Here is a 14,379-nt window from a genome sequence, read left to right on the forward strand (position 1 = left end):
GGCTGGCGATGCAACCGAGGATGGAGATGCAGCTGGGGCGGCAACACAGCTGGTGGTGGTGATGCGCCGGGGCCGGCCGCGCTAGCGGGGCTGAGGAGGCAGCCGGGGGTGCGGCAGGCCCGGTGGCGGGGCGCGGGCTGCGCTGGCGGCCGCGGGCAGGGCGGGCTCCGCGCGGGGCGGGGCTCAACGCGGCGGGGCGGGGCCTTCGCCCTCATGCCCCGCTCCTACTGGCCGCGGCGCTGCGGGCGCGGCGCCGATTGGCGGGCGGCGGCGCGTGCTCGGGGCGGAGGCGCGGGGGTCGGCCCGGCGCAGCCCACGTGCTGCCGCGCCGGAGGCCATGGTGTTGGGCCCCCGCGCCGCCCCCCGGCATGGCCCGCCGCTCTGCTCCTGCCCGGGCCCCCCGCCGCCGCCCCGCCCCTGCCCGGGCGCCCCGCCGCCTCGCTGCCCGCGGGGAGCCCGCCGCCTTTCGGAAACCGGCGCCGGGACGCGGCGGGGCGAAGGCACGGGGGGCCGCGGGGGGATGCGCGCCGCCGCCTCGCTGCCCCACATCGCGCGGGGCCGCGGGGAGGAGGGCGGCGGGCGGCGCAGCCCCTGCCTGCTGGTGGCCTTGCGGCCGCGCAACGTGGAGGCCGAACGGGAGCGCTTCTTCCGAGCCAGCTTCGCCTACGACCCGCAGTTCGAGTACGCCGAGCCGGTGCCCGCCGCCGTGCTGGACAAGTACGGGGCCGCCTCCGACCGCTTCGTCGCTCAGGTGAGGGCGGGGCACGCGCCGCCTGCGCCCCCCGTCGGTACCGCCGGTACCGCCGCCCGAGCCCCTGGCCCCCCGCCCGTGCCGTTGCCGCCCGGCCGCGGGGAGCAGCGCGGCGGCTCCGGGATGGAGTGCACAGCCCGGGAGAAGGCAGAGGAGGAGGGAGGAACCGGGGGAGCCCGGACCCCCGCTCCCCGCCTTCCCCCCGCCCGTGCGGGCAGCACCCCCCGGTGCGGGTGGCCTGGTGCAGGGCAGCGTCACCGGCTCGGTGCCACCGGGACGTGCCGTGGCGGGGCCGGGCCGCCTGCATCCGCTGCCGGCTCTGCCCCGGCTCGCCCCGCTCAGCAGCTTCTGCACACTGCCCCCAGCACCCGCGCCTGCCTGGTGACAGCTCTGCCCGGTGACAGCCCCGCCGGTGCTGGATGATGCTGCCAGCACCCAAGCCGGCCCCTGCTTGGGCGCACGCACGCACTGGCTGGGCGCTGGGGGCACCTGGCCGGGGTTGCTGTGCCCTTGTTGCCGCAGAGGTAGTGGAGGGGCTGCATGGGCGGGGGGCCGCAGTGCCCCGGGGGTTAAGTCTGGCATTGTTCTGCGGGGCCTAAAGGTTGTCCGGTGTGGCAGCATCCTTAAGGCATCAGCAGATGCAGTCAGCGCTGATAATCGTTGGTGCAGGCTCCGCTGAAGGAGTCTGTATTATTTCACTTAACTTTTTCCAATGCCCATACGCTACCAAAACGTTCCCGACTGGCTCCTGCCCGGGTCAAAGTGGTGCATGGATGGCAGCGAGCGAGCAAGCGGCACCCGGTTGCAGCGTGGGCAGCAGGTAGGGCTCGTGGTGGGTTCGTGCTGCCCGCAGAGGAGCCTGTCCTGGCCTCAGGCAGTGGAGCTGTGCTGTCCCTTTGCTCTGTTCCTGGGGCCGGGACCCCCACTGTGCCCCTCCACCGCTTTGCTGTGGGGCTGGGGATCCCACCTCTGGCAAGAACATCCTTTCTGCCACACGGACTCTCTCACTTTCAGCCACATCCAAGGGACCTGATAACCAAACCTCTCGCTTGCGTGCCAGAGGCATTTCTGTACACCTTCTCACCGGGAGCTTTTGCCTGGTGTTTCAAATAACAGCTTCTTCCCGGATTTATTTATTGTTGTTTGGATGTTTACTTGTTCTTGCGTTACTTCCGATACCTCTGCCTGAATTATTATCCAGATGATTCAGGCTTTCTGTAAACAGCTTTCTAAGCAGTTAGTCATTTCCAGTGCCTGCCGTACCTCTGTCCTGGATAAGCTGGTGCAAGTGATGCTGTTGCAGGGGAGACAGTCTGACTCCTATAAAGACCTTGCTGGCTTTTTCAGTGTTTTCCTCCTGCATTTAAGTGCATTTCAGTCTCCAAGTAATACTGTAAAATGAGTTGTTCAGAAGCTATTTCTCCCTCTCCTTGCTTTCTCTTTTGGTACAGTTGACTTCAATATAGTAAAAGATGAATAATTGAGATAATTCTTCCTCTGTGCCTTACCTCAAATGACCGAAATTAAGTGTTCATAACCAGTGTGAATGGTCTCATCCTGGATCCTAAAGCCCTTTGCAAGAAATACTGTGTTGAGTGTTTCTGCCAATGTTTCTGCAAGTTCTTTGGTGACTGTGTGATGGGACAGTATTCATGTCACTGTTCCTTTGCTTGTCCCCTGCAGTAGCCTCCCTCCAGTCTCTTTTATTTTAGGAAACCTTCTTCCTTGCCAGCTATTAGCTATAGACTGCTTTTAGTTTAAAAACCTGCATTAATCATGGAGCTTAAATAAATGGGACCTTTTGCTAAGCCAGCATCTTTGGACAAGAGCAGACAAACCAGTGCCAGCTCCCTGCTTCCAGCTTGCTGCTCCACCAGCTGCCTCAATGCATGGGCTTGGGGGGGTTATTTTATTTTTTTAGTAGAAAATTTAAATAAGCCAGAAGGATTCTTCTAGCCCCACAGAGGCTCGTCACCCTGGAGATCACGTCCCTGGTTTGTCATGGGAATGTGAGCGGCACCAGTATGGAGCTGGGGCTGGAGGATTTGTTATCCCACTGCATATGGTGGGTGCACAATTTTGGGCTGCCTGGGGATGCTCAGCAGCCTCTTGGAACACTAAACCTAAACTTGGTATCTTAGGAATTTTGCCCGGCGGGAAGTGTGCTGGAGGTTGGTGAGGAGCATGCTCTTTGGTTGTCTTACTCCTGGGCACCAGCTGTGCTGGGTTTCTCTTGGCTTCATGCTTTAGGTCCCCTGCGGGGAGAAAGCAAGTGGCTGAGCAGAGGTAGGAGGAAGAAATGGTTCTTTTTGCTGCTGCTGTCAGCAGGAGGTACCTTATGGCGCTGCCAAAAAGATCTGGATCAGCAAACAAAACAAAAAATCCAAACAAACCAATGGCACAAAACAAACCCACAAAGCTTCTCCTGGAAAGACACAGCAACTGGAGAATAAAAATCAGCTGTGCAGAGAATACTGTCTAGGGAAGGAAAATCAGGACCTTCTGCTGCAGTAGAAGAGGCTGCTCGTCAGGCGCAGACCATGAAGCCCCTCTTACAGAGTGTTGGGTGGTTTGAGTGTTGTACTGGTGCTGAGCACCCATCCCCTGGTCCTGAGTGACCTCAGGGATGATGGAGGGAAGGGACCTGCTCCACAGGGCTCCCGCCGCTGCCTAGAGCCCCTCTCAGAGCAAAGGGGGTTGCTCAGCTCAGGAGGTAGAGTGCGCACCATTCAGGAGTTGCGCTTGGTCCTGGGCTGGGAAGCTCGGCGGCGGCTCAGCCAGGTTTAGGGATTCAATCAAACTGCTGGAAAAACTCCAGAACTGGTTCAAAGTCATCATCATCTACTTTGGAGTATATATTAGTAGGCTGGAGAGTCATTGCTTGAAAATGTCTATAATGAAAACTCACTTTTGGAGAAGGAAATGTGCTAATAAATGCTCCTATTTTATAGATGCTCTATAAATGTTAATGCTAATAAGATAGCATGTGCTGCTTTTATTAGAAGGCTGTTGGTGTGCAGCAGGCTGGTTGTGCTGTGACCCTGTTGGAGGAGGAGGAAGCAGCATCGCTGCAAAGGGTGATGCATGGCCTTACTGCCATGCTTGCTGTCCAGCACTCCAACAAGAAACTCGCAGAGTAAAAAGGAGGCTGATAAGCTAGACCCTTTGTGCAAGCACTACACTTTGAAAGGAGCACCAAAAGCAGAAAAGATGAAAAAAATCATGGCTTTAACCTCCAGAGGCAGCATGCTGTGATGATGCTGTTTCACTTCTGCTTTGCCCAGTACCCACAACAGATGCTTGCAAGGGTGATAAAAAGCAGAAAGAATATCCTGTGGGTTGTGCTGATTGCCTTAAGGGTCCGTCTGGCCTGGTGGCTACCTCCAGCTGGCTCTGTCTCCTTGGTTTGTTAGATCTTGCAAAACCATATCTTGCTTCACAGGCATTTATCGGGGATTATCTCCGCTGGGTTTAATTGTGCGTGGGGTTTTAAGGTGTATTTATAAGCAGGGAGGGTGCTGGCACTGATGTTTTGTTTCTGCATGCAACAGGCAATCAGGATCATTCGTGCTGTCCTGGAGAAGTATGGCACCTACGAGAGCTTCGAGGTCGCCACAGGCGGGAGGCTGCTGAGCAAGTGCCAGATCTGGTCCGTGATCCGAAAGTACATGCAGAAGGAAGGCTGCGTGGGAGAGGTAATCTGTGTCCCTGCTTTGTTACTTGTAAAATACAGCTGCAAAATATTTATTTTCTGATAAAAAGGATTCAGATTAAGAAATGTTTTGGGTACAAAGAAGTTTTTCTACTCTGATCCGTGGTGTCCTTTTGTCTCCAGTTTGGCTGCCTTCACTGTACACCCCAGCGTTAGGACATGGGTGCTGGTTCCCCACCAATTTCTCGTGATTTTTTCAGGGTATATCAATATATTCAGTTTATGCTTGAGAGGGAGAGAAGCTGCTGCTTGTCTGCGTGGCCATGTGAGCAGCCTTTTGCTGCATGCATGAGGCATCAATTACTGTCGGGAATGCATCTCTTGCTGTTGGCAGTGCATGGCAGGCATCTCCGACAGCTGCCTTTGCTCGCATGCCCAGAAGCAAAGCTGGGGAGAGAGATTTCCCACTGTCCTGTGGGATTTGCCAGGTTACGGCACTTTGAAACCCCAAGCTTGGGTTTTAAGGCTGGGAGGTCCGTGGTTAGGACGTGACGGTTGCCAGGCAGAAGTTCGGCATCTCTTAATCCAGTTTCTCCATGCCCCCAGCAGCACCTGGTGTGGGATGTCCCACAGCTTCAGTTAAGGGGCGTTTTTTGCCCCTTCTGCCAGCAAGGTGTGGGCAAAGTGCTTCCACTGTCCTGGTTCAAGTGCTGAGAAGGGTTTCTGGACCTGGCTTTGCTTTTTTTTTGTCTTTCAGGGCTGCCTTGGGCTGTTGGCTGCAGGGCAGAAGGCTATGCAGTGCTGGCTGGGGGAGGGGGGGCCTTCCTCACGCTGCCTCTTGGCCGCACTGTTTTTCCACCTCCATCTCCAAACAGGGCCCTTCACAAGCATTTCCCTGAAGCATCAACTTGCTTGGTGGTACCCAGTGCGTTCCATGCCTGGAAAAGCGGGAGTGAGTGGTTCCCTGAGGTCCCACCTGGCCAGGGGACTTTCCGCCTCCAGTCCTCTTGGTTTGCCCTGATTCCCCCTGGGGGTGTCCCTGGTATGCGGATTTGGCACCTTGGTTCCTCCTGCACCTTTGCTTAGGACAGAAAGGATTTCTGCAGATCTCTTCCTATAACTCAGCTGCCTCTTAGTGCCCAGAACCAGTCCCCATATGCAGCCAGGCAGCCTTACAGACCCACGCTTGTGACTTGCTGGTTGTGGTCTGTCTCTTGATTTTATTGATTAAATACAGCTGTTCCACTCTTCTCCATTAATCTAACCCAAATTCAGCTCTGGCTGGGCAGAAAGACTTTTTTTTTTTTTTCTTTTTTTTTCTTCCATATTGGTGTACAACTGGCTTCCTTCCAGCCCTGTATAATTTTCCCTTTGCTCAAGGGCATGCAGGGTTCAGTAATTATGTTTGCGCATCGGCATGCAAGGTACATTGCTGTTTTATCTGAAACTTTTGGTAAGTGCTTTTAAAACAACTAAAGTGTTTGTTTGTTGCTACCTGCTAGAAATCTTGCTGAGTTGCTCTGGTGCAGGGAAGAGGGAAGGGTTTCATCTGCTGTCAATACAGCGGTGTTGCCAAAGCTCGCTCCCTGTACAGGGCGAAAACCTGCGGAGCTTCTGCTTCGCTGATAATTTTAAATTATCAAAAACAATAACCCTGGCAGGGACCTGGGGGGTTTCAGATGTGTATCCCCCACCCTGTGGCTGTCTCTGGGATTCTTCACTTTAGCCTGCTGTGCCTGGTCTGTTCTGCTGTCCTGTTTGCTTCGCTGATACATACTAATTGTGATGGGTTGCTTAAAAAACCCCACAAACAAACTAAGGAAGAAACTGTCGCGCAGGGGGCTGCGTTAGCCCAGATGGACCCGCTGCTGCGTCGCTGCCTGCAGGCAGTCGGGGCAGGCGGCGTGCCAGGCTGGTGGCAGTTGCTGCAGGCAGCTGCCCCTTGTCCCTGGTACCCATCATGGGTGAAGGCAGGATCCCACTGTCCGGCGCTGCAGGCAGCATGCTCGTGGGTAAGTATCTGCACTATAATTAACTTTGTGTCTTCAAAAGCTTCTTTGTCCAAGCCGCAGATCCTGAAGCTCTTCTGCTTTTCTTCTGGCTCAGGACCGAGGTGACGCTGCCAGATCTCAGAGGTCTCCCTAGGGATTTCGGTGAGCTCCCAGCCTGCAGCAGAGAAAGGCCTGGCCCCGTTGGTGAGTACTGCGTGGCAGTCCCCGGGGTTGTGAAATGTGAGCCAAACAGCGCTAGCTAGCATCTCATGGGATCCCATCGGTGGTGCCCCTCCACCTCTGAGCTGCTTAGTACTGGTGCTTTCTTGGCATGTGAGGTCCTGAGCAGTGCCACAGAGCTGGGGAGAGGCAGGAGCCTGTGCCCCGGCACCGTGGGGGCTGTCAGCAGTTGTCCCTCAGTTCCTGGGGATGAGCTCCTTCTCCATCATCACATCCCTGAAAGCTGAACAGAAGCTTTGTGGACCATGAGGATGCGCTGGGGATCCTGCTGAGAACAAGGTCACAGACCCGGGGAGCTGGTGTTGCTGCTCCAGTAACAGGACTTTGGCTGGAGTCACAGCCCCTGTTGTAACAGCATCTGCAAAGCTGGAGGGTCCCAGAATAAGGCAAGTGGTGCTCGGTGGGTGGATGGGCTGCTGCAGCTGGAGAGGGGCTGCAGGCAGCTAATGGGGCTGTGTGAAGCTGCAGTCTCCAGCAGTGCTGAGAGTCCCTTCCCATTGCTCCCGGGCAGCTGGCTCTGCACGGCGGGGCTCTTGGCACCTCTCTTTCATAAGAAAAAACAACGCTATATCTCTATGTTGTCAAATAAAGGGAAAAAATAAAATAACCCAAGCCAGTGCCTCTTAAGAAGTCATCAGGCTGACATCTGAAGAATGACATTGTGGCATTTTGCCCATTGTCTCACCATGGTGGCCCCTGGGCACGTTCACATTTTCGGTTCTTGTGGGGATACGGCAACCTGCAGCTGTACCCGTGGCTGCAGGAGCTCTTGTCCTCTCCAAGCAGCGTCTTTCCCAATCCCTGGATCAGTCTGTTTCCATCCTCATTCCCCTGCCCCACTCTGTCCTGGGATCTTTGCATCCTTAGGACAGGGGTGGGGAGTTTCTCTCCAGCCATGGGAGCCCTGTGCCTTCCTGAGCTGGCGAGTGTTTCTGCCTGCAAAACCCCTGCTGTTGGTTTGCCTGCCTGATCGTGAACCGCCGCAGAGCTCCTGCCGCAGGTTGCACCGATTGCTGATGCTTCTTCGTCCTGAATCAGCTTCCTAACTGCTTCACTTGATGCCATCGAGCTCTTGTACGGCGAAAAATAGTTTCCACTCCATGTAATCAGGTTGAGTGTTGCTGTTTCTGTTGCCTTTACCTTTTCTTCATCATGAGAGCAGGAAAAACAATAATCAGAAGTGCTCCCTCTGACTTGAATTCTTCCTCTAAAGGCTTTGGGATGTTCTTGCTTGGAGTTTTTCTTGATTCCTGAAAACCCAGCCAGGTTACTTCAGCTACACCCTTCCCTCTGTGTGCAGCCTCCAGCAGTGTGCAGCTTGTTGTACACTGAAGTCTTCTGTGCTCTTGGGTCTTCCTTCAGATGCCAGGTCCCAGAGAGTGCTTTGTTACGCGTTTCAGTTCTTGCTGCCTTGCTGAAAAAGGACTTGTGCAGGACCTAGTTTCAGTGCTGAGCATTGCATCCTCGAGGGTGCTGAGCATCGCACCCTCAGCATCGTCGGCTGCCTCTTATTTTCCAGCCACTTGCTGCATTTCTCTTTGCTCACCTGGTGCATGGTGATAGCAGATAGGAAAAGAAAAAGGAAAAAAAAATTGGGTTTGGGCTGTTCAGCCTGCCTTCTGTTCAGGCAGGGTAGCGAAGGTTGCGGGACAGCACTTGCCTTTCCAAGGTTTGTCTGGGCTCGTTTGGTGCTCGCCTTCAGTTGTACGAGCAGGTCGTGGGTGCAGCAGCCCTGTGCCATTGCGAGATGGGGGTACCCAGCCTGGTGACAGTACTTGTCCTGTAGCATAAAGCCCCCCCCATCCCCCCACCCCTCAAATAATATAAAAATCAGCTCATTGGGCAAGCTCAGCCCTGGTAGGATGCTCCGGGTGCTAGCCTGGAATAACAGCAGGGAAGATGCGGCGTAGGATGCAGGACATGGTATTCCCAGTACAGCAGAGGAAAAAGCCATGGATAGGTGATGGACAGATGTTTGGGTTATAATTAAAAGAGATTTCTTCAGGGGTGGGATTAAGATGCCAGTGCAAATGGGAAGGGAGAGCTGGCTGGAGGTCACTGGAACAGCAGGAGGTGAGCTGTGTGGAGCATTTATCTGTGTACCACCAATACGGTTAAACTCCTGGGTTTATATATTATTTCTCTTGCACGTGTGCTCCAAGCGTTGTTTTCAGAGATGGCTTTTGAACTCGCACAAGGGAAACTTGAAGTGCTCGGGGGATGCCAAGCAAGCACCAGCCTCCCAAAACCCACCAGCTGGGCTGGTCCCGCTCCTACCTCCTATGGGGACCCTGGAGCTGTTGAATCGCTGCCGCCTGAGGCCGGTGGCCAGAGGAAGCCAGCTTAACCTGGCCGAGGATGAGCAACTGCAAAATGGAGAAAAGCAGAGAGGAGCAGCCAGCAGGGTGGTGTGGGAAGGGGTACTTTTTTAAATAGGCTTGGGCAGAGCAGGAGTGAGAGCATTTATCTTGGGGAAGAAGTTAGTTTTTCTGTATCTAGTTTCCTAAATTCCAACCTCTTTGGGGTGGGTTTTTTTCCATATAGGGGCAGTGAAATATGACAAGGCAGCAAGGTGTGGACCTGGCCTTGGGGACCACTCCCAGCCAAGCATCCTGTATCCTGGCAGCAGAGCTCTGTCTGACACAGTGCATCATCTCCAGGGCTCCCTGTAAGAGCCACACGTCAGGCAGCAAAGACCCAGGGACTGTCACAGGGTCTGGGCACCAGTTCTGTGCTGCAGTGTCATCGAGGGAACAGGAAAGCGCTGCGACAATGGAATGTATTCCTCTTCTTCTTTCTTCTGGTTTAAACTCTGTCCCCTGGCTCTCCCCATCCCCTCCCACGTACCAGGATTTCAGCCGCCACTAGGTGCATTTGGGATTGCCATTTCAGATGTCCAGGCAGTGGTCTCATCACACAGAGCTGACCTAATCGATGGGAATTGGTTACAATCATACCAAAACCTGGCTCATTCTTACCTCCTTATTTCTGCTTGTGGTGAAGCCAAAACCTTCCCTGCCTGTTGTAGCCCCTGATGGGGCTGTTAGCAGGAGCTGGTGCTGCTGCCGAAAGTCTTCTCCCCACCAAGAGCCCCCTGTGAGAGCTCGTGTGAGGATCTTGCTGGAAATGAAGGTGGACCACATGACCAGTTTTAGTCTGGATCAGTTCCCTGCTTCAGTTTGTCCCAGGTCACCGAGGGCCGGATGTGGGAGAGGGCAGCAAACTGCAACCCTTATTTATTTTGACTTGTTTACTGGAGCAAAAATAAAGCTCACAGATGCTCATAAGTCAGAAGCGAACTGGCAAGTCTTTTCTCAGAATTGGAGGGATTCTTTTTCACGCTGGTAAATTTTAATCCAGGTAAGCAACTGCAGTCTTTAAGTATTTCATGCTGTTCATTTGCCCAGTGGTAGACTCTGCTGTTACGTTGCGCTCTTGGCTTTCATGAGCGGTTTTGCACAATAATAAATCTGAGTTAAAGCAAACTCAGTCTCCTGTCCTTTTTAAATAAGAGAAGAATTGTCACATAGTAATGTGTGTGCACATTTTCATCCTGAAAAGTGTCGGCTGTGAAGTGATAGATGTTTTTAGAGTTAATATGTATGTGGGGGAAGAATTTTGAGATTAAATTGGTATGTGCCCAAAGGTGTCCTGAGCATTACTGCAGCTGGACCTCAGGTGTGAGAGCTTCCGGGGCTGTCTCCTCCAGCGATGCTGCAGGTCTGAAGTCAGATGGTCAGAAAATGCTGCTTGGCCAGCACATTAAATCCTGTTAACGTAGAGCAGCTGTCTTGGCTCCAGCCCTTGCGGTAGCCAGCTTTCCCAAAATAGCCGTTTTCTTCTATATAAAGATATTTGCCAGTCATGCGTGTGCATTGCTGGCCCTGCTGTGAACTTTGGCCAGCAGACGTGGTTCCCTCCGGGAGGGTGCATTGGGGGGGTCTGTCCTCACTGCCCATGTCTTGCAGCCTCGAAAGGGAGAATTTGCAGGAGAGTCCATGAAAATGGAGCCAGAGCCTTGGTTCCCTTGGGCAATATTTACTGGGGGGTGTCTAGAGGTTGGATCCATAACCAAGCGGGTGCTGTTAGTTGTTTAGGTGACCAAATTTACTGTGCCATCCCATTGCTGGTGGGACTGGGCAGGTCTCTGGAGCACGCCTGTCGTGTGTGGCTATAAAATTGTGGGGAGCCTGTGGCGATGAGGTGGGGCAGGGGATGCTGAAGCCAGAGGGATGCTGGAAGAGGCTACGCAGGAGCTGCCTGCTCCCTCCATGGTGCCTGCTCATGTTTGCTGGCTGTAAAGAGATTAAAGGAGTTACCTCAGACCCCTGTGGGGTCATCTCTTTTGGTACACCCTCAGTGCTGGCAGTGCTCTCCCTGCCTGCTCCTACTCTCTGTGGTTTCTTTGGGGAGCTGCAGCACAAGCTGGTGATGGTGCAGCGGTGCCGGATGTTGCCGACCACGGCACTGGTGACTTTTTCTGACCATCTGGCACCATCTCAGCTTCTGCTTAGAGCCAAGACCCTGCTGAGCATCTTGTCCCACAGCAGTGCTGATGGCAGTTGCCTTCTTTTTCTGCAGGTGGTGGTGCAGCTCACGGATGACCTCCTGTCCCAGGCGGTGATGATGGTGGAGGACAGCCGGCCGACACTGGCCATCAACCTGGCTGGAGCCCGGCAGCACTGGCTGGAGGGGATGCTGCGCCACGAGATCGGTCAGCAGTGGGGTGGCTGTGGGTGATGGGCAGAGTGGGGTGATGCTGTGAGCATCCTCTTGTTGTCACTGAGGTAACAGTCCCAGGGCTGCAGGGACCACGGGCCAACGTCATACTTACTGGGTCCTGCAAGGAGCATCCTGGAGGGGTGCTCCTGCATGGGTTTTGGAAAGTGTTGAGGCCACCTGGGTGCCTCTCCATGTGGGGAGTGTCCAGCACCCACCCATGTGGCTGTGCCTGTTGCCCACCCCAGGCACCAGAGCAAGCAGATGTCCCATGGCAGCATCTCCAGCCAAGGATGGCAGAGGCACCCATGGGTGCTGGGTCTCAGCCTCAACCCCAGTGACTCAGGGGGGGTGAGAGCCCAGCTTTTTGGAGGGCACAGTGGATGGTGCTCACTCCCATTCCCCCTCCCCAGGCACCCACTACATCCGGGGGGTGAACAACACCCGCCAGCCCTGGCACAGCTCTGAGGGCCGCAAGCAGTACAGCCTGAAGCCCGCTAACCCCACGGAGGAAGGCTTGGCCAGCCTGCACAGCGTCCTCTTCCGCAAGCAGCCCTTCCTGTGGCGGGCAGCCCTGCTCTACTACACCATCGAACGAGCCAGCCACCTCTCCTTCTCCGCCCTCTTCCAGGATCTGGAGCAGTACGTCCAGGATGCCGGTGTCCGGTGGGAGTACTGCGTGCGGGCTAAGCGGGGCCAGACCGACACCTCGCAGCCAGGTACTGCTCGGATGGTGTAAAGCCTTCGGGGTTTGGAAGGGATTTTTTTAAATTTATTGTTCTTAAGACAAACCAGAGGCGGGGATGTTTTGCTGTTGGGTGGGTTTGAGTCTCACTGGTCCTGTGGGCACAGCAGCCTTTGAAATGGTGGCTCTGCCCACCCCTGCATCCCTCCCCATCCCCAGCACCGCGCTCCTGCGGGTTTACACTTGTCTTTATGGCAGTGATCTTTTACATGCTGGCACAGCACAGCAGCTCTTTGGCTGCCTAGGGTCAAGTGGGTGTGGATGAGGCCCCCCAGGGAACCCCGTAAGTTGGTTGCAGTCTGATGGGAGTGACTCACACAGGCTCCTGGGGAGGCAGTAGCCAAAGGAGAGGAAAAATGAGCATTTCTGGAAATGCATCTAGATTCTTGCAGTGGTTTACCCTTAAAAAAAATAAATGTATTGGGAGGAAGGGTGAAAGCATTCTAGTGAGAGGAAAGAGCTCTTGCTGCCTCCGTGGTCCCTGGTGCACTGCTTCTCAGTGCTCGTCTGTTGGGACCCAGTGGTCCTGGCCATGGCACCAGCAATGCCTGAGCCCTGGTGCAGTTGTGTCACCCTGAGCCAGTGCCATCACTCTGGTTACTGCGGTCAGCAGACATTTGGGGGAGCTGGACTCTCACTTCCCAGCCTTTCCCACTCTTCCAGGCTGTTTCAGTAAGGACCAGGTCTACCTCGATGGGATCCTTCGCATCCTGCGCCATCGGCAGACCATCGACTTCCCGCTGCTGGCTGCACTTGGAAAGGTAACGCTGGGGTGGGGAGCAGCTGATCCTGGATCCCTGTCCCATCCCAAAGCTCCTATGGCCCCCCTCAGTCCCACGGCTTCCCAAAAACAAGCCCTGGGCTGTCAGCCCTTCAGCTCTGCGCTTTCCCTGTTCTTACGGGTCTCGGTGGAGCAGGGGAAGGCTGTGCTGGGCAGGATGCACGGAAGAAAGGGACAATCCGTACTCCTCCGTGGGAGACCTTGGGGGACATGCTTGAGCCAGCAGGTTAAGCTCTGCCAGCTGTGCCACTGGCCCTCTGCCTCAGCTGCAGCAGTCCTGCTGTCACCTGTCCCTGCAGTGACAGAGCATGGCCAAACCCACAAATCCTCACAAATCCAGCACCCCCCTGAGCAGCTCTGCCAGCGCCTCCCTGTAGGCGTGCACGTGCGTGTGTGTGTCTCTGTGTGTCCTGACGGGGTGAACCAGGGGGCTGCAGCAGGGTCAGACATCTGTCAAAGTTTGGGGGGCTGGGGGCTGACCATCTCCCTGCTTCCCATCAGGTCTCCTATGAAGATGTGAATCGGCTGAAGAAATTTGGGGTCCTGGAGAAGGCCCGCATCCCCCATTTCATGCAGGACCTGGAGCGGTACATGAAGCAGTTGGACCACATTGTCACCACCAATGGGCTGAACGAGGAGGAGCTGGAGCAGCTGCTGCCTGACTGAGGGGCATCCCCCCACAACTGGCACCCCAAGGGTGTGACTGGTGCCAGTTACTGGCTATTTATTGGGGCTGGAGCCTGGAGGAGAGGACAGAGCCTGAGCCTCCCCCTGCGCCCAGGTGGCCGCTGTGCATGTACTGCTGTGTAGGGTAGCATGGCCGAGAGGGCTGGTGTGGTTAGTGTTGATGTGTTCCCTTCCCACCCTGACACCCTGTGCATTTTGGGGATTGCTGCGTGGCTCCACGTGGCTTTGGGGAGCTGGAGAAGAGGGTTGAGAGGGAGCGAGGGCAGAGCGGGGAGATGCACTGGGGCCCCAGAAGTGCAGGAGGTTGTGCTGGGGTAGTTGCAGTGGGTGGAGGGTGGCCGTAGTGTACCGAGGTGCTCTCAGCACAGTGGGGGCACCTCCTCGGGGCTAGCAGACAGCAGGGGGCTCTGGGCTGTACCTGGCAGCCCTGGTAAGGAATAAGGGCTGGCCTGTACCCATTGGGTGCCCGGTGCATGCGTTTCCCACTCCCAACCCCTCCCCTCATGCCCCTTGCCAGCAGCAGGAAGGACTTTAATCCCCCAAATATCAACCTGTGCTCTCCCCTCCCCCACCCAGTTATTTGCCCACAATTAACCAGTGCTCTGCACCCCAACTACAGCCATTCTGATTGGCTGTGAGGACTCAGTGTGGGGACTGGGGTTGATGTTAGGAAAAAGCGTTTAATAAAAATGATGTAATGGAAACAGTATGTGGGCAAAAGGTCGTGGGTAGCATCAAAAGCCAGGCTGGCACCACTGTGAGCACTGACTGTGTGTCGCACTTGCACAGGCAAAGCTGCATGGCTCAAGGCTG

The 14,379-nt window shown here is 55.4% G+C and overlaps 1 protein-coding gene across 2 annotated transcripts; it reads left to right on the forward strand.

Annotated features, from left to right (window-relative positions):
* Positions 1-271: 271 nt before the first annotated feature.
* MATCAP1 (microtubule associated tyrosine carboxypeptidase 1) lies at positions 272-14,275 on the forward strand. 2 transcript variants are annotated; one of them, XM_055818786.1, is made up of 6 exons: positions 272-751; positions 4,303-4,446; positions 11,216-11,348; positions 11,767-12,072; positions 12,762-12,859; positions 13,381-14,275. In XM_055818786.1, exons 1-6 carry the CDS (start codon positions 338-340, stop codon positions 13,543-13,545), a joined length of 1,260 nt encoding a protein of 419 aa, XP_055674761.1. In that variant the 5' UTR covers positions 272-337; the 3' UTR covers positions 13,546-14,275. The 2 variants fall into 2 exon arrangements, with proteins under 2 accessions (XP_055674761.1, XP_027637590.1); XM_027781789.2 differs by lacking the exon at positions 272-751 and adding an exon at positions 806-1,571.
* Positions 14,276-14,379: the final 104 nt, after the last annotated feature.

This window comes from Falco peregrinus, chromosome 14, assembly GCF_023634155.1.
Source record: "Falco peregrinus isolate bFalPer1 chromosome 14, bFalPer1.pri, whole genome shotgun sequence".
NCBI lineage: Eukaryota > Metazoa > Chordata > Aves > Falconiformes > Falconidae > Falco > Falco peregrinus.

Coding starts and splice junctions, on each gene's coding strand:
- MATCAP1 (XM_055818786.1), top strand. CDS start 338: ATGGTGTTGGGCCCCCGCGCCGCCCCCCGGCATGGCCCGCCGCTCTGC. Junction 752..4,302: donor CCGACCGCTTCGTCGCTCAG/GTGAGGGCGGGG, acceptor TGCATGCAACAG/GCAATCAGGATCATTCGTGC. Junction 11,349..11,766: donor GATGCTGCGCCACGAGATCG/GTCAGCAGTGGG, acceptor CCCCCTCCCCAG/GCACCCACTACATCCGGGGG.